At 38.9% G+C, this 18,140-nt stretch overlaps 1 protein-coding gene across 1 annotated transcript; it reads right to left on the bottom strand.

Annotated features, from left to right (window-relative positions):
• Positions 1 to 11,735: 11,735 nt before the first annotated feature.
• On the bottom strand, positions 11,736 to 17,062 carry DDIT4L (DNA damage inducible transcript 4 like). The gene is made up of 3 exons (XM_003410461.4): positions 16,916 to 17,062; positions 16,478 to 16,617; positions 11,736 to 13,999 (listed from the first exon to the last, which is right to left on the bottom strand). The coding sequence occupies exons 2-3, from the start codon at positions 16,566 to 16,568 to the stop codon at positions 13,509 to 13,511; spliced, it is 582 nt and encodes a 193-aa protein (XP_003410509.1). The 5' UTR covers positions 16,569 to 16,617; positions 16,916 to 17,062; the 3' UTR covers positions 11,736 to 13,508.
• Positions 17,063 to 18,140: the final 1,078 nt, after the last annotated feature.

The following is an 18,140-nucleotide window of genomic DNA, read 5'->3' as shown; positions in this document are numbered from 1 at the left end:
ATATATAAAATCTTTATAAAATGCAGTCATTATAAAATACTCCACAGCAATCTAGTAACCTTTTTACTAATTTTTTTTTAAGATGATTATCTTCTGTTCTTACAAGGTTGTAAGTTCCCAAGGACATGAGCTGCTCGGGGAAGTCAGTGTGGAAGAATTTGTTCCTGCTGAATAGAGAATGAGGAAGAATTTGTTCCTGCTGAGCACGTTTAAAAGGAGCCCTGGTGGTGCAGTGGTTAAAGAGCTCTGCTGCTAATCAAAGCGTGGGTGGTTGGAACCCACCAGCTGCCCTGTGGGAGAAAGATGTGGCAGTCTGCTTTCATATAGATTTACAGCCTTGGAAACCCTATGTGGCAGCTCTGCTCTGTCCTGCAGGGTCACTATGAGTCCAAATCAACTCACTGGCAATGAGGTTTGGTTTGGGAGCACGTTTAAAATTTCTGCTTTTCAGCATTTTTTAAAAGGTCATGTGTTGATAAGATGGCTGCTAAGATTACGATGAAATGCAATAGAGGAAGCAGTGTGATTAAAATATCTGTGCTCGGACCTTTAGATATGTAAAAAATATAGAAAAGACATTTGTTTATTGTGCTTGCTTTGTAACATTTAAAGACAGACCCAGGTCCTACTACTAGCTTTGGGAGACAATTCTCTGTGGGTCTCTTGTGTTTCTGCACATCTTACAAGTGAGACGGCTATTGCTGTTTGTTCTGAACTATCTTTTCAAGGATATTTGTATACTGAAAAGCCTTAGAAAACATATAGTGTCTCCCTCTGGAGCAAAGAGCAGGCATGCCAACTGTCCATTATAAAAGATCCCTTTTCCCTAAACTCAGGGCTCCTCTCCTGTAACACAATTGTTATGCATTCATCTGGACCCCTGAAGGACTTGTGGGGGGCAATTCGTATATGCTGATACTCAGCTTCTTACTATGCCATGAATAATATAACTCTTTGTCTCTGACCCAAGTGTCTTGTATCTCCTATGAGTATCTTCTACATGGAACTGCGGCAGGCTCATGTTAGCTTGAAGTAGGGTAAATATAGTACGTTAGCAGCACAGTGGTTAAGAGCTCGGCTGCTAACCAGAGGTGGGGAGTTCAAATCCACCAGCCAATCCTTGAAAACCCTATGGGGAAGTTCTACTCTGTCCTACAGGGTCACTATGAGTAGGAATCGATTTGACAGCAATGGGTTTGGTTTTGGGTATCCAGAGAATTCTCTGACACCGTAACAGTTGACACCGTATTTTTATGCTACTATCCATAGGGTTTTGATCCATAGGGTTTTGCAAAATGCCCTTCTATGCAGCCTTCAAATGACTTTAGTCTGGAGATTTACCTTGAAACGCAATTATAAACCTTCCCCCATTCTTTCTCAGCAAAGTCACACGTGAGCTATTATTTATAACAATCGAATTGTCTGCTTTTGTTTTTCCTTCAGCATGGTTTGGGTGGATTGAAGTATTTTTTATTTGCAAATTCTTAGTTAATATTTATTACGTAAATAACTAGATTGAAATGTCAATTCTAGAAATAAAATCAAGCCTTAGTTACATAGATAGTGAAGTTCCTCAACCACCTTTTTCAAATAGTTTGCATTCTTCAGGATGACCTGCTATAATTTCTTAGATATTGTGTGTCGAGAAAATAAAAAACACTTTATATTACCTTCTGCGAAGTAAATCTGTTACAAGATTAATAATATGTAGCCCATAGCCAAATGGTAACTACTTCTGCAGTTTATGCTGTTTTTCATTATTTATTCCATGGCTCCCCTCCAGGGTGAGAATAACTGAAAACTGGCTATAAGAATTGTTGGAGTTTGTTCAAAATATCTGTACTAGGAAAAACTACTGACTCAAATAAATTATCACCTCCTACAGTTTCTTAGGGAGCCCTGGTGGCACAGTGGTTAAGAGCTCAGCTACTAACCAAGAGGTCGGCAGTTCAAATCCATCAGGCGCTCCTTGAAAACTCTATGGGGCGGTTCTACCCGGTCCTATAAGGCCACTATAAGTTGGAATTGACTCAGTAGCAATGAGTAACAGTCTCTTAGAGCTAGTTAGTGAAAATACAGAATATTCTTAAGTAGAAATACAGTTTCAACTTCATTTAACTTTTTTAATTGCCTATAGCTTTGTAAAAAGGTTTAAATATTCTATTAAATATCAGGTAGATACAAAAAAATTTTTTTTTAGATACAAAAAGATTTATAAAATACATGTAGAACACAAAAGATTTAACAAACATACGCATGCTAACCTCCAAATTAAAAAAAAAAATTACTGCTATTACCTTTGATGTTTCTTCTCCTCTATTTTCCTCCCCTCTCAGATGTAGCCACTATCCTAAAATTTTTGCTTATAAATCCCTAGCTTTTTAATAGATTAACCATGTATATTTGCATACCTAAGCAATTTAGTTTTTTTTATGTTTTTGATTATTATATAAATGAAAAAATTATCAATTTATTCTTCTTCAACATTTCTTTTTTTTTTTTTGGTATTCAATAACATCTCCCAAAGATTCATCCAGGTCATTTGTAGTTTAAATTCCATCCATTTTCATTGCTCAGTAGTGTTCCATTTTAAGACCATACCACAATCCATTTATCCATTCTATAGCTGATGGATAGTTGAGTGGTTTCCACACTAGTCTTCTAAACTCTGTAACACTGAACTCTTGCAAAATTCTCCTGCTACATCTGTGAAAGAATCCAGGGCAACAGTTTTAGTAACTCTTGGACATGGATCCAAAGTTATACAAATGGTTTTCATGACACATGTAGGGCACAAATAGTTTTAAGGGAACCAATTTCCAATCCCTCAACTTCCATATACACTTTTCCTTAAAACTTACCTGAGATGCAGCTCTTGATTTCTCACTTTCCCTGTAACAATCCTCTTCCCCCATTTCACAAAAGATAAACCTTGCATTGCTGGCTACTCTTTCTATCATGCTTTATCCTGGGGTGCAAAAATGCCTGGGGCACCTAACAAAGGGACAGTTTAAATATTACTATAGGGTAATATCGAGAAAACAAATTACTCTAATGCCTAAATAACAAATCCTTATGCAAGTCAGGTGATTTTCTTTGATTACAATGATATTAAAAGAAAACCTAATTATCTGCTGAGTGGTCATTGAAAAGGATTTTCGGTAATAGATATTTATTTGATTTTGACATATACCTTGAAAGTAGTTCTAAGAATGGGTGATATTGTAATAACCAAATCTCCTTCGTGCCCATCTGCTTATTTATATAAACATGGTTTCTCACAGCTTACATCTATAGAAACAAAAAATAGGAAATGATACTGAACTCTCTAATTCTAGCAAAAAGTAATCATTAGTCATAGATTAACAAATTAAAAAGTCATCTCACTAATATATAGTTTATTACTTTTTATATTTATTAGTGTCTCAGGAAAAGACAGCTTTCTGTGCAGGCAGTAGACTGGAAGCATAATATGCTGACCATGTTACCTAATCCTAATCTGGATCTCTAAACCAACAGCTATGCTTTTTCTAGAAAACATGTTTTTCCTCGGTGGTCAAAACCAGGATGTGAAACCATATGCTCCAGGGGTGTTAACCAAGTGACCATCTGCAGCTCTCAAAATACCCATACTCCACAAGAGTGCTGTTGCTAGCAAGGTACTTTTTCTTTTTGTAAGATAAACAAAGAAACTGCATGTAAGCATCTTGTGACCATTACCTAAGCATCCTGTGAAACTATCTGTAATCCCTCATTTTAATCATTACTAATTTTAATAATGACCAATCAATGTCTTGCCATTATAGCCTCTGAATCAATAAGGTACACTTTCCCCACCTCTGCAGGATCTCGCCTTCAACTTCCCTAATCAGGGATGCACCAATCAAGAGGAACCTGTCCCTATACCTGCTGTTGTTGTTGTTAGGTGCCACTGAGTCGGTTCTGACTCTAGTGACCCTATGCACAACAGAATGAAACACTGTCTCGTCATTATTCTTGAGCCCATTGTTGAAGCCATTGCGTCAATCCATCTCGTAGGGGGTCTTCCTCTTTTTCGCTGACCCTCTCCTTTACCAAACACAATGTCCTTCTCCAGGGACTGATCCCTTCTGATAACATGTCCAAAGTACGTGAGATGTAGCCTTGCCATCCTTGCTTCTAACAAGCATTCTGGATGTACCAAGACAGATTTATTCATTCTTTTGGCAGTCCATGGTATGTTCAATATTCTTAGCCAACACCACAATTCAAAGGCATCAATTCTTCTTCAGTCCGCAGTAGTATAATTATCCCCAATTCAGACCCTCTCTTCGGACACCGCTGTCTCATCTTAATGAGCTGTGTTGTTCCCAGTTTGTACTGTAATCTTTGCTTGGAATAAACCTCTTTGATTTTATCTCATTTTTTTTAAAATGTGGTAACAATAGTATTTATAAAATTTGAAAACATACTTAACGTTTTTATCATTGTGTACTACAGTAAAACCTTCAAAAGCCGGAACCTGTGTAAGGCGGAAACCTGTCAGAGAAAGAAAACTCAAATATTTTCCACTAATAGTGATAGAAAAGTGGTAAGACTGCACCCTGTCGAAGGCAGAAAACCTGTGAGAACCAGAAAAACAAGGCAGTCCTGTCGAGTTCCAGCTCTCATGGGTTTCACTGTATTATTATTTGTAAACCATTGGGTCACCAGGGCTCCTTAATCAACACGATTAGCATTTTAAGTCTTATGGTTGCAGGAAATTTTCTAAAAATTTGATTTTAATTTATAATCTTGTTATACAGAATCTTTAATGAAAGTCTTAAAAAAAATTATTACCCTAAGAAAATCCTGGTAGCATAGTGGGTAAGTGGTAGAGCTGCAAACCAAAAAGTCAGCAGTTCGAATTCACCAGGTGCTCCTTGGAAACTCCATGGGGCAGTTCTACCTTGTCCTGTAAGGTTGCTGTGAATCAGAATCGACGCAATGGCAATGGGTTTGATGTGGTTTGGTTTAAGGTAAAATTCAAGGAGCCCTACTGGTGTAATGGTTAAGTACTCTGCTGCTAACCAAAGCAAAATGTGGGCGGTTTGAACCCACCAGCTGCTGCGAGGGAGAAAGGTGTGGCCGTCAGCTTGGGTAAAGACTACAGCCTTGGAAACCCTGTGGGGCACTTCTCTGTCCTATAGCGTCGCTATGTGTTGGAACCAACTCCGTGACACACAACAACAAGGTAAAATTCAGTGTAAAAAATAGACTTTAAAAAGATACAGGAACAAGGAGACAATTTTATTTTGTTGAAGACTTTGTTTTAGTGTTTTCTAAATAAAAAAAAAAATTTTTTTTTTTTTTGAGATGGTGTATATTAAATTACTATGTTATTTACATGCACTGGAAACATTTAACAAGATGATGCGATAGTTTTATTTAAAAAGGTCAGTATTTACCACATACTGGAACTTATATCTTTTAAAACTTTTTAAATTTAAGGTAAAAAATTTGGATGGCAACTTAAAAATATGGTAGAGGGCATATTTTAATAAATTATTTCAGATGTGCAATGAGCAAAAAAAAAGTCTGAAGAACACTGGTCTTGGTTTGATAACTAAAAATGGAATTGCTAATTGAAACAAAAGAATGCCAGAATGCATTAATACTCATACGAGTATGTTGAAAAATGTTTTTCCTCATATCCTCTCTAACATTTGCAACTACCAAACTTAATTTTTTTTAACCAATATCAATGTGTATACATTTGTGTCTCATTGTGTGTTGACTTTATTTTTCTGTGATTACTAGCGAGATTGAGCAACTTTTCAAGTGTTAATTGGCCATATAGATTTCCTTTTCTGTAAAGTGCACTTTATTTTGATTTTTTGCATTGTTTGTGTTTTTCTTATTTTTTGTCTGTGGCAAATGAAGAAAATCCAACAAAGTATTCTGAATCTATAAACAATGGCAGAGCCTATCCATGAGAGAAAGCCCATTGCTCCTCCCAACCCAGCCCTACCTACCCTTCTCTCCTCATCTGCCACCAACCTGCCTTGGACTGCGATATGAGTTAGAAATACAATTTTATTAAGTGAAGTCTTTGAGATTTGGAAGTCGTTACAGCAGTTAGCATGTTGCAATAATTCTTAAAAACCAGAAAAACAAATTCTCCCACTTTCTTTTCATTTTCCTTCTTCTATCTTATAGTCGATTTTCATTAATATTCTGTACATGTTTATGTAATCTGCAGCTTTAGAATACAATGTTTTATATAAGTCCATTAGATTCACTTGTTAATTATATTATTAAATTCTCTATACCAAAACAAACAAACAAACTAAAAACCAGTTGCTGTCAATTCTGACTCACGGCAACCCTATGTGTCGCAGAGCGGAAGTGTGCTCTATAGGGATTTCAAGGCTGTGATCTTTTGGAAGCAAGTCACTATACCTTTCTTCTGAGGTACCTCTGGGTGAGTTGGAACTACCAACATTTTGATTAGTAGTTGTCTTAGTTATCTAGTGCTGCTATAATAGAAATACCATGAGTGGATGGCTTTAACAAAGTGAAATTTATTCTCTCACAGTCTAGGAGGATAAAAGTCCAAATTCAGGGTGCCAGCTCCAGGGGAAGGCTTTCTTTCATTGTTGGCTCTGGGGGGAAGTCCTTGTCATCAATCTTCCTCTGGTCTAGGAGCTTCTCAGTGCAGGGACCCTGGGCCCAAAGGATGCAATCCCCTCCTGCTTGTTCATTCTTGGCATTATGAGGTCTCTCTCCTCTCTGCTCACTTCTGTCTTTATATCTCAAAAGAGATTGACTCAAGATATAACCTAATCCTGTAGATTCTGTCCTGTCTCATTAATATAATTGCCTATAATCCTGCCTCATTAATATCATAGAGATTAGGATTTATTTTTTTTTAGTATAAATACATCAGATCACAAAATGGAGGACAACCACACAATACTGAGTGTCATGGTCTAGTTAAGTTGACACACATTTTTGGGAGACACAATTCAATCCATGACAATAGGCAAATGCTTAACAAATTTGCACCGCCCAGGGACTCCACATCCTTTATATCCTTACTTTTTTCTGCTTAATCTCTGTTAAAATGTCCAGCTACAACTGCATATTTAATAAAACTTTCTCTTTTTCTGCCAATTTTTTAAAAATATATTTTGATACAATATTATCAGTTGCTTTCAAATTGTGGCAGAACTATTAATGCTTTTACCTTAAATTTTAATTTCTTGATACCTTTGATTATTATTTGCATTTACATAACTCTTCTATCCTTTACTTTCATCTTTTCTAAATTCTGATGTTTTAAGTGTTTGTGGCATAGTTAGCATTTAGATGGATTAAAAAAAATCCATTCTGACCATTTTGGGTTTGTTTATGCTTTTTGCAACTACTATTTTATATATATATATATTTCTACCTTATTTATGCTTTCTCTTTGTCCTGTGTTGTCTATATTTTTGTTTTTGTCAATCTTACCTTTCTTGTGGATCTTTTTTTTTTTTTTTAAATCACCCCATTTGTTTCCACTACTATTTTGGAAGTTGTGTCCACATCTTTCTATTTTAAAAAAACAGTATCTTAGTAATCTTCATATTATCATAGAGATTTATAACAGGAATACTTATTTTGTGAAAGTCTGAAATGAATCAATATTCTTACTCTCTTTCCTAACAATATAAGAACCTTAAAATACTACCTCCAAACCAAAAAACCAAACTTACTGCCGTCAAGTTGATTTCAACTCACAATGACCCTGTAGGACAGAGGAGAACTGCCCCACAGGGTTTCCAAGGCTGTGACCTTTACGGAAGCAGACTGCTACATTTTTCTCCCCAGGAGCAGCTGGTGGGTTCCAACCCACATACATCCAAGTGCTTTAACCACTGTGCCACTAGGGCTCCTCTATGCTACCTCCAACCACCCTTTATCAAATTTTATGCTATTTTCTTATATGTTTTTGTTCTTGTTTTTCTTTTAACCATCACAAGATTTTATATATATATATATTTTTTGGTTTTATATAATGAATATTTGTTTGGATTTACTCACAAATTATAAGTTTTTGGTCTGTATTACTTTTTGCATCTCAACTTTCAATCCAGTGTCACTTTTATCTTCTTTTGTTGTTGGTGTTAAGTGCTGTCCAGTTGATTCTGACTAATAGTGTCCCCACATGACAGAGCGTAGCTGCCCCACAGGGTCTTCTCGGCTGTAATCTTTATGGAAGCAGATTGCCAGGTCTTTTTCCCATGGACCAGCTGAATGGGTTCAAACTGCTGACAATAATGAAAAAAGATGGGAAACAATGATCTAGTTCACATGTACTCTAAAGGTTCAGCCTTTTGGGGTCCCTGGTGCACTAGAGGGGCTTTTTGCCTTCACTGGGCCCTTGGATTTGCCTTTTTTATCCCTTAAGCCTCTGAGGCTTTAAAAACTAAATTTCAGATTTTTTAGGTGGGCAAATGCCCTGAAAGTAAAAGAAGTCTTCTTTGTACTACTCATTTCTCTGCGTCTTCACCTTCATTTTATTTTTAGTCTGAGTATTGCATTCTTTTTTTGACAATACATGGGCATGTTTAAATGTTTTTATATTATATCTAGCACTTTTAGTAATTTTGCCAAAAGATTAGTCTGGGCACTTAGTCTGATACACTGCTGGAAATGCAGTTTGAAGGCCTTACGTTTGTAGACTAGTATAAACTCATTCACGATTTCATTTTAGTGTCCAAGGCTGATTCACCCACGGTTCTTTCACCCTGTCTCACCTTTTGGGGCTTCAGCATGTTCCCGCCTCCATTTTTGTAGTCAGTGTGATAAACTCAGGTGTATTGAAGGATTCTATCTTGTTTAATAAGTAAATGATATTCTCTTCCCACCTCCTTTTTTGTTCTTTCCTCGGATAATTAAATGTATGCCATTATGTATACACATTTTACGATAAAAGCAAAGTGAGTTATTTGGAAGAAAGTTGGATAAATTCCCCTTTTCCAAGAATGGCACCCAAACTATGGAAAATCTTGCTTTCACATTTATCTGTATCATGTGGCATATTATGTTTAATTATAAGCACTTAGTACACTTGCTAATATATAGAATGTGCTTTTAAATTTTTATTAAATGTGTGAAGTAACTTATATTTTGCCTTGCTTAACACAAATACATTCCTCACACTTGTTGGAAAAAAATTAAAAACAAAACATGGATTTCTGCTCAGAATTCTGATTCTGGCATTTCCTACTAACCTCAGAGATGAACTATCTATTCTCCACTCAGGGAGTGTACAGCAGGAATCCCCTTAGGTGGTGGACTTATAAAATAGAGTAGAAATTGGACTGATACTTAGCTCAAGTCAAGTACTTTTCGCTGTAAACATCCGGTTCTTCTGATTTCATTCATTTAAACACATATTTACTGATTTTTATTCCATAAGTAATAAAAGATAAATAGTCCTTGCTCCCATGAAACTCTAAAATCTAGGAAAGGAGGCAAACAACTCTACTAGGAGTTAACATGGTATCAAGGTAGTTGTACAAAAACCTTATAGTAATAGATAAATTTCAGGAAGTGCTTACTACATGTCAAACTCCTAAATGTTTTACATGAATTTTCTTAGTTAATCCTCCATACAATATTATGGGGTAGGTACTGTTATCTTTTCCTGAGGCACAGGAAGGTTAAGTAAGTTGCCCAAGACCACAGAGTAAGTTCGGTGTTGGAATTCTAGGCAATCCAGAGTCCATGTGCTTATCTCATGCTCTACCACTTCCTTGAAGAGGAACATATACATCTATGTCAAAGCCAAGTCCATTACCAAAGAACTTTAAATTATTATTGTTATTATAACTTGTTTTAACAATATGGATAATTGAGAACTGAGCCTAATAGGCCTATTATGTTTTTCATACTTCCACTTCCCTCTACTAGCAAATAGGATGAGTGTCATTAGTGGAACATGAGACTAATTCCATAAGGGTATAGATTATGTCACTGGTGAAATAGATTCAGGAGATTGAATTCTTTACTATGAAATAATAGCATATTTCTATTAGCCAACCAGTTGCCATCAAGTCGATTCTGACTCATGGTGACCCTGTGTATGTCACAGTAGAACCGCAATCTTTGGGGTTTTCAATGGCTGATTTTTTGGAAGTGGGTAGCCAGGTTATTTCTTCTGAGGACTCTCTGGGTGGATTGAAACCTCCAGCCTTTTGGCTAGCAGCTAAAATGCATTACCCATTTGCGCCACCCAGGGACTCTTTCTATCAGTAGGAGGAAAACAAGACATCCTGCTCCTCAAAAGGTCATCGTATGCCCTAGCTAGCAATTTATCCTCCATTGAGACAGAAAGGGAACTGATTACATGTTTTTTCAGAAAGTGGATAATGAAGAAACATGAAAAATAACCAGGCCAACTGCATGAGAGAGGAGTGAAGGCACCAGGATAGAAATGTGTGCCCTTTTAACATCTGGAGAAGTTTTTAAGCAGAGCCCTGCTCCAATGAATGATGAATTGTCAATATTTTTATCATTTTTTCCTGCCTGAAAATAAACCACATCAAGAATTCTTTTCCTCCCATATTTAAGTCCCTGTTTCTGGCATCCTCTTCACAGCCTTCTGTGATGTGGATAACGTGTGTCTCTCTGCTGCTTTGAATATTCAGAGGCAACATGGTGTAGTGGGTAAAACTAAGAGTGTAGCCTCTGGAGTTGGCTTGGTTTTAAACCCTAGCTCTTCCCAATAACGTAGTGTCTTGGAAAGGTTACTTAACCCCAGTAGGTCTGGTCATTTATCTATAAAATGATAGCAATATCCATATCATAGGGTTGTTTTAAGGAGTAAATGAGATGATTTTTGTAAAGGACCAAGAAGAGTGCCTACCATATAGCAAACCTTATTAAATGTGAGTTATCTAATAATGTGAGGAAACCCTGGTCACATAGTGGTTAAGAGCTATGGCTGCTCACCAAAAAGTTGGCAGTTCGAATACACCAGGAACTCCTTACAAACCTATGGAGCAGTTCTACTCTGTCATATAGAGTCACTAGAGTCAGAACCGACTTGGTGGCAAGAGGTATGGTTTTTTGGTTTATCTAGTGTAAGAAATATTAGCCAAGGACCATGAATTTGGGGAGACAAAAAATATAGGTGAAAAAAATTAAAAATTCAAATTAATAACTGTAGAATTAGAAATACATGGTATTCAAATAGAATATATTGATAAAAATGGAAATGTACCTTGCTTTTGCAATTTGATAAGTCTGAATTTGGTCATTAGGAAAACTATAGAAAGAGCCTTTACCCAGTAAGATTTTTTTTTTTAAGGTGGTTGCCAAACAAACTCAAATTATTAATATCCTCTTGTAAAAAATATTATAGTTAAAAAATTAATAAACAATCCATACTTTTTGATACATAAACACATTCAGCGAATGTTGTTAGTTGCCATCAAGTTGGCTCTGACTCATGGCAACCTTATATATAACAGAACGAAACCTGGCCTGGTCCTGTGTCATTTTCATGATCACTGAGTCATTTTCATGATCACATGATCATTGAGTCCATTTTTGCAGCGATTGTGTCAATCCAGCTCACTGAGGGTTTCCCTCTTTTTTGTCCCATTTTCATTGTGAAAATGAGGGATCCAATAAATACAGTTGGAATGTCATGAGTACAAACTGGTTTTATCAAAAAATGAATACATAATTGTTTTGTCAGTTCTTCCAAAATACTGCCAAATGTATTCTAGGGCGATCGTTGTATAAACTCAGAAAAAAACAAAGCAGACAAGTAAAAATATATGATGTTTTATTGTCAAAAATAGACAAACCTTCATTTCCTTTAACAGGAATATTAAGTCTCCATAAGCCATCACCATTTTGTAAGCATAAAAGACAAGAGCCAAAGACAACTGTTAGTGAAAAAAGGACAACGGTCCTATATCCACGCCGGAGAAGCTCCATCACAGTGAGGGTGACACTGAAACAACTACAGAAACACAGTGACCTTTAAAGCGGCAAAGAAGAATAGAAACACAAAACAAAATTGACTTCTTCTGGCCCAAATCCCTATAAAGTTCAGATGTGAGGTATCTTCCTAAGCATTTGAATTTATTAGAACACTTGCTAATTTTACATCTCTTATGGGATCAGAAACAGGATCACGCTCCCTTGTGAGTAACACCAGGGTGAAGGCATCTGTGTCGCCAACCCTGGCCTCAGGTAAAGCGGTGCCAATACTAGGGCAGGAGACGTGAATAAGCTCCTTTTCCATGACCTACAGCAAGGGTGTGAAGGCCTTGATGAATTGGACATTGACATGTGGTGGTTAAATTCTCTCATTACAAAACAAAAAATAAAATGGCTAATGATGTAGCTGGTTTGAACAAAAAACTAAGGCCTTTATTGTTTCCGTAGGGGCAGCTGAAGCAAGCTGGGTGTGTGTACTGGTATCTAGAACTTGATTCTCACTCTCTAGTCTGTACTATAAACGAGATCTCCAAAATTTTAAAAGTAGTACTGTGCAGCTATCCTTTTTGAAGATTCTGGTTAAGGAGAGGTATCTCAGTTCCCAGAAAAGGCCAGAGATGAGGTAACACTGATATGGTGAGATGGCTCATCTGAGGTTAAGCATATGTAATATTGAAAAGAACCTAGATTATCAAATCAACCACGAAGCAACTGGATCTGAGAACTTACTTCCCTTCCCCATCCATATTCACCACACACTCAGTGGAAAAGTAATCAACTACACACAAAAAAATTAGTTCAACATTTTCCATTTTTCTAGTTTAAAGACAACATTCAATGCTTGAGAGCTTATATTGTACCATAACATCATTTAAAACAATACTGTGGTCGCCAAGACGGCAGTTCACCTTTTTACCATCTCTTCAAAACACAAGCGTGGGGAGGATGCAAAAAAAACAATGAAGTGGTTCTGCTGTCTCTGTGATATTTGTATTCACTCTTGCCTAGGGTAATTTTAATTAAGGCTGCCTACTTAATTCTACCCTGCTGTATAAGAACCCTTCAAATTTGAGTAGGGGCAGGAAACTGGTGGTGTGGGCTTCTGGAAGTTTTGATTGGCTAAACAGGATTTAGTAAAGTTCTGTGATTGGAAGGATCACTTAGAGAACTTAAAGAAAACAAACCACATTAAAATCTAAACTAGGCAATTTTGGTGTAGAGAGTCTATCAGCAAGACCATCTGGAAAAAGTTGTGAAGTCAAATACAAAATTGAAGCAGATTGTTTCCTTTCTTTCCTTATTCCATTCCATTCTTAGAAAATGTGATATAGGCATAAAACATACACTCCTGTGTCATTTTTCAAAAGTCACAAAATCAACCCTTTAACTGGGGTTGCTGTGAACAGGAAACACCAAAGGAAGATCAGCTAAATTTGGGGTTTCTGTTGAAGCTGGGGAAACTACAAATAATTTTAACTGAGCAGCTGCATAGTTTTATTGCCCAATCATAAAAAGAGCTTTTTTTTTTTTTTAATTTTTTCTTTTTAGCTCTCTTCAATGACTGTTGTTCCAATCAATGAGTAAAGCTTTTTCTTAACAAGCCGAAATCCTGAGCTGAGTATCAGAGTTCTCCTGAAGCCAGATGAAAAGCGAGCTCTACTAAAGAAAAAGTCCCTGAAGCTAGTCCAGGAGCAGTTGTCCTGCTTAAACACCAGCGTAAGCTCAAAAGTAGGCACAACGCTAGAATCACACACAATCCTATCCAGCTTTTTACATACATTTTCAATTTCCAAGTTCACGTGCATAACACAACCTCGCAGGCCACAAGGTTCCGTGGAGGATAGCCGCAGGACATCTTGAGCAATCCTCTGTGTCAGTTTCTCAGGGACAAGAACCTTTGAGCAACCGAGTTTGGTTTGCTTTGATTTGGACAGACAGTTTTCCAGCATTTTAACCAAACTCTGGCAAGTTGTCTCCTCAAATATCACCTCATTGAGGTTGGGTTCAGGAACAACATAATCCCAGTAGTCGAAATCTGTAAGAAATGGAAATTTAAGATAAAAAAGAAAATTGAGGCCCAAGAGCAGGAAAAACACACCAAGATAGCAACATTGGTTACTTCTATCTACCATGTCTACCTGTTTCTAGTATTTGTTTGGCAGTCAGCTGGCCTGACTTTGCTGTTAACTAGGTATGTAACAGAGCAAGTCATTTAACCTGAGACTAAAAGTTCACCCGTGAAATAAAGGTTTTGATAAATAGGTTAGATAGAATACACCCATTTTCCTTTGAATTTATAAGTATATACACACATAATCTTAAAGGCTATTTGTAAAAAATCTAATTGTGGTTATCCCAAAACATAAAAAAAAAAAAAGTTTTTTTTATTTTTTATACAGATTATTAATGATCTTCATTTTCTTTTTTTAAGGAATTTTTCACATACTTTAATGTGGTATAAGGAGTTGTTTTTTCATGAGAGTTCAACAGAATGTTTTCTCTAATTTCTACATCACTGACAGGGAAAACATCTTCAAAATATTCTTCTTCCACTCATTTTCTTTTTTGCTTGCTTATTTGCTTATGGGGATTTTCTAATTTTGTTTTATAGAGAACAAGCATTACTTCAAGAGTAAAAACAGTTTAAAGTTTTTTTTTTTTTTAAATTGGACTAAGGGACTGTTGTCTTAGAATATGTGGACTTGCTGTAAAATACAGAATTTTTGCTCTTCTTGAGGAAGTTTATCATGAGCTTGATTAGCTATATTAAATGTCTATCAAATCTGTGTCTTAAATCTTTTCTGGACTGTACTACAGATTCCAATTTTAGCTTCAATTTCTTTGATTAAAAATTCCTGGGAGAAAAGAAGACCTTTGAGGTTTACAAGAATATTTATAACTGGCTGGGTAGTTTTTATTAGCCAAGCAAAACAAAACAGCCCTAGGAAAATAAAATTAGATTTGCTCAAAGGAAAAGAGATAGCTCTGCATTTGGTCACCTACCTCCCAAATTAATCCTACCACTTGGCAGGATGCCATACCACGAACACAGTCCACCCAGCAGGCAAATGGCCTGCAGGCTCTGCTCCCTAAGCATACTTCACCTTCAGGGGCTACTATCTTTTCCTCTATCCACATCAGGGGATCACTTAGATCACCGTTTTTTATAACTAAATGAAACAAAGGCATTACAATAAGAGCTCCAAAGTTTACCTAAGTCAAAAAAAGAAAATTTTAGAGCTACAAAATTAGATAGTCAACCATTTCGCTTTCTAAATGAGGAAGGCCCACAAAAAATCAAACAATTTCTCTACGGTTGCACAGACCTATAGTGGCAGAGCAGTGTGTTAATTTAGAAATTACTCTTTAAAATTGCAAATGGGAGCATGACAATATGTCATATGACAACATGTCAGCACCACTAGCATTGAAAAGTTACTCTCTCTCATTAAAAATGGAATTATAGGTATATACACAAATAGAATACTACTCAGCAGGAAAAAGGAACACACACTGAGACAGGCAACAACGTGGATGAATCTCAAAAACATGCTGTGGAAAGATGCCAGATACAAAAGAGTACATACCGTATGATTCCATTTATATGAAACTCTAGAGGAGAAACTAATCTATAGTAACAAAAAGCAGATTAGTGGTTGCCCCGGGAGGGAAAAAGTGGGGAATTTATGGCAACTGGGCATATGAGCCCTGGCCGTGAAGTGTTTTAGAGCCTGGCTGCTCTTGATGGCACTGGGTTTGATTTTGGTTTGGGAACATGAGAATTTTGGGGGAAAGTGATGGTGGCGTTTACATGGGTGAACGCATTTGTTAAAAGACACATTCCAAAAAAAAAAAAAAAAACCCAAAGCCGCTGCTGTCCAGTTGATTCCAACGCATAGCAACCCTATGGGAAAGAGTAGAACGGCCCCATAGGGTTTCCAAGGAGGGCCTGGTGGATTCCAACCGATGACCTTTTGGTCAGCAGTTATAGCTCTTAACCATTGCACCACCAGGGCTCAAAAACACACATTACTGTACACTTAAAAGTCACCATTCCTTCCCAACTATATAAGGTAGAGGACCTATATAACTTTTAATCCCAAAGAGTCTATTAGCAGCAGATGGGAAGGATGCAGCCCTTGGATATTTTCATTTTTACAGCTTTTATTGCTCACTATCATGGAGCCCTGGTGGCACAGTGGTTAAGAGCTGTGCTGCTAACCAAAAGGTCAGCAGTTGAATCCACCAGCTGCTCCTTGCAAACCCTGTGGGGCAGTTCAGTCTTTCCTATAGGGTCACTATGAGTTGGAATCCACTCGAAAGCAACGAGTTGGCTTTGATTTATTACGGACAGAAGATGCGAGAAAGTTTGGAAAGGTGTCTCCTCAGATGAATTTTGTAGCGCCTTCTACACCGAGGAAGTGGGTGAAGCTCCACACCTGCAGACCAGATCTACGGAGGGGCTGCAATCTCTGCAGAGGAGACAGAGGTGGGGAGCTGGGAAACTACTCACCACTTAGCAGGCTCCCCGGGTGGAAGCCACGGTCCAACAACTCGGAAATGTTGGCCGAGTTCTTACTGCTCAAACTGCCAGTTGCAACCATGGTCAACGGCTCTGTTTCCCTCGCGGAGCAGAACGGCCTTTCGGGGGAGCTGGAAAGAGAAGGCAAGAAGGACTGATTTGTGAAAGCTCGTAAAGACGTGCAGAGGCTTCTAAAATGCTCAACGTCGCCGGCCAGAACTAGCCAAAGCACTTATTTTCCAAAGGCGGATGAACTAGCCTCTGCAACAAAAGTTTATAAAGCCTGGGGACGCCAACTACAGCCACAACCTGAAATATCTTCAAAGTGAGTAAAACTTGGAGACAACTTGTCCCGCGCAGTTCGCCCCCGCGCCCAGAGAAGCAGGAGCGCCCGTCCCCTTCCCCCACCAAGGCCGCGGCGTGGCTCACCTGCCGGGACTGCGCAGGGGCAGGTGCTGGGGCCAACGCGCTCGGTGGCAGTGCTGTAGGGTTAATAGAGGTGGCACCCCCCTCAGTTGCTCCTTCTCCCGGGGACCCCAGCAGCTATCGGCACCCTGCTTGCCCCCCCAACCGCCCGCCCAGTGCCAGCTCCACTGAGCAGCACCGCCGCTGGGGCAGGGAGCACTTTATACTTCCAGCCTCCGCACCGTGCCGGCCCGCCCACCTGCACCGCCCCGCTCCAGCCCTCCGCCCCGCCCCGCCCGGGGCCCGGTCGCATTTCAACCCCGACACTTCAAGAGGCCCAAGGCAAGCCGCTGAAAGTCGAGGATGACCCTGGGGGTAGGGCTGACACCTGCTCCTTCCTCGGTGGACTATATGGGTCACCGTGGCCACAATTCTGGGTGCACAACTCGTCAAAGACTGATCACCTCTCCTTGGCCACCAAATTGGATTCTCTGGGGCGACCCCGCCCCCTGTGCGCGCGCAGACAACTCAAGGTTCTCTTGTAAAGATGCTGCCCCGGGCAGCGCTGGGCTTTACGCCCTTTGTTTATTACCATGGCCTGAGGCTTTGCTGCATCATTCTCAACACTCCCCTCAAGTCTGTTCCGCTGTTCAGTGCGCATCACTTAATGCATTTAGTTCTGGCCCCTTACCAGTCTTCTCTACCCCGCGCCCCAGGGTTTTCTACAGCCTTCTTTCCCTCACGAGGCGAGGTCTAGCTTTCCTTTCCCCGCATCGAAGGCTCGCCAACGATTTACGAAGGGCCTTCATCACTCCTCGCACTCCCGGGCGCCCCAGCACCCTTCGTGATGTTCCATCTGTGACTAAGGAGTTTTCCCCGCGGGAAGAGTGAGCCTAGCACTCTTCTAATTAGACCTGACTCCAGAGCGCGAGGAGCTAGGATGAGGGGAAGTTTGCCAAGAAATTAAAACCCCTATGGAATCGACTCGATGGCCACGGTTTTTGGATTTGGCTCTAGCTGCTTCTTCCACTCACCGGCTTGCTGGGAGCTATTGTCATTCCCGGAGGCAGAGGTTCTTAGGCCCAGTTATGGGGAGGAATTTCGGCTCAGGCGACTTTGAAGGGGTTTGGGGAATAAGCATAGTTTTATATCCATCCCTGTGAGGCTTGAGGTGCAGTCCTGAACATGAGCTCAGAGAGGCACAGAGGAGCCATAGAAAGAGTCAACATGCTCGTACAACCCGTAAGCG

Source organism: Loxodonta africana, chromosome 5, assembly GCF_030014295.1.
Source record: "Loxodonta africana isolate mLoxAfr1 chromosome 5, mLoxAfr1.hap2, whole genome shotgun sequence".
In the NCBI taxonomy this organism is placed as follows: Eukaryota; Metazoa; Chordata; class Mammalia; order Proboscidea; family Elephantidae; genus Loxodonta; species Loxodonta africana.
This window is presented reverse-complemented; position numbering and strand designations above follow the sequence as displayed.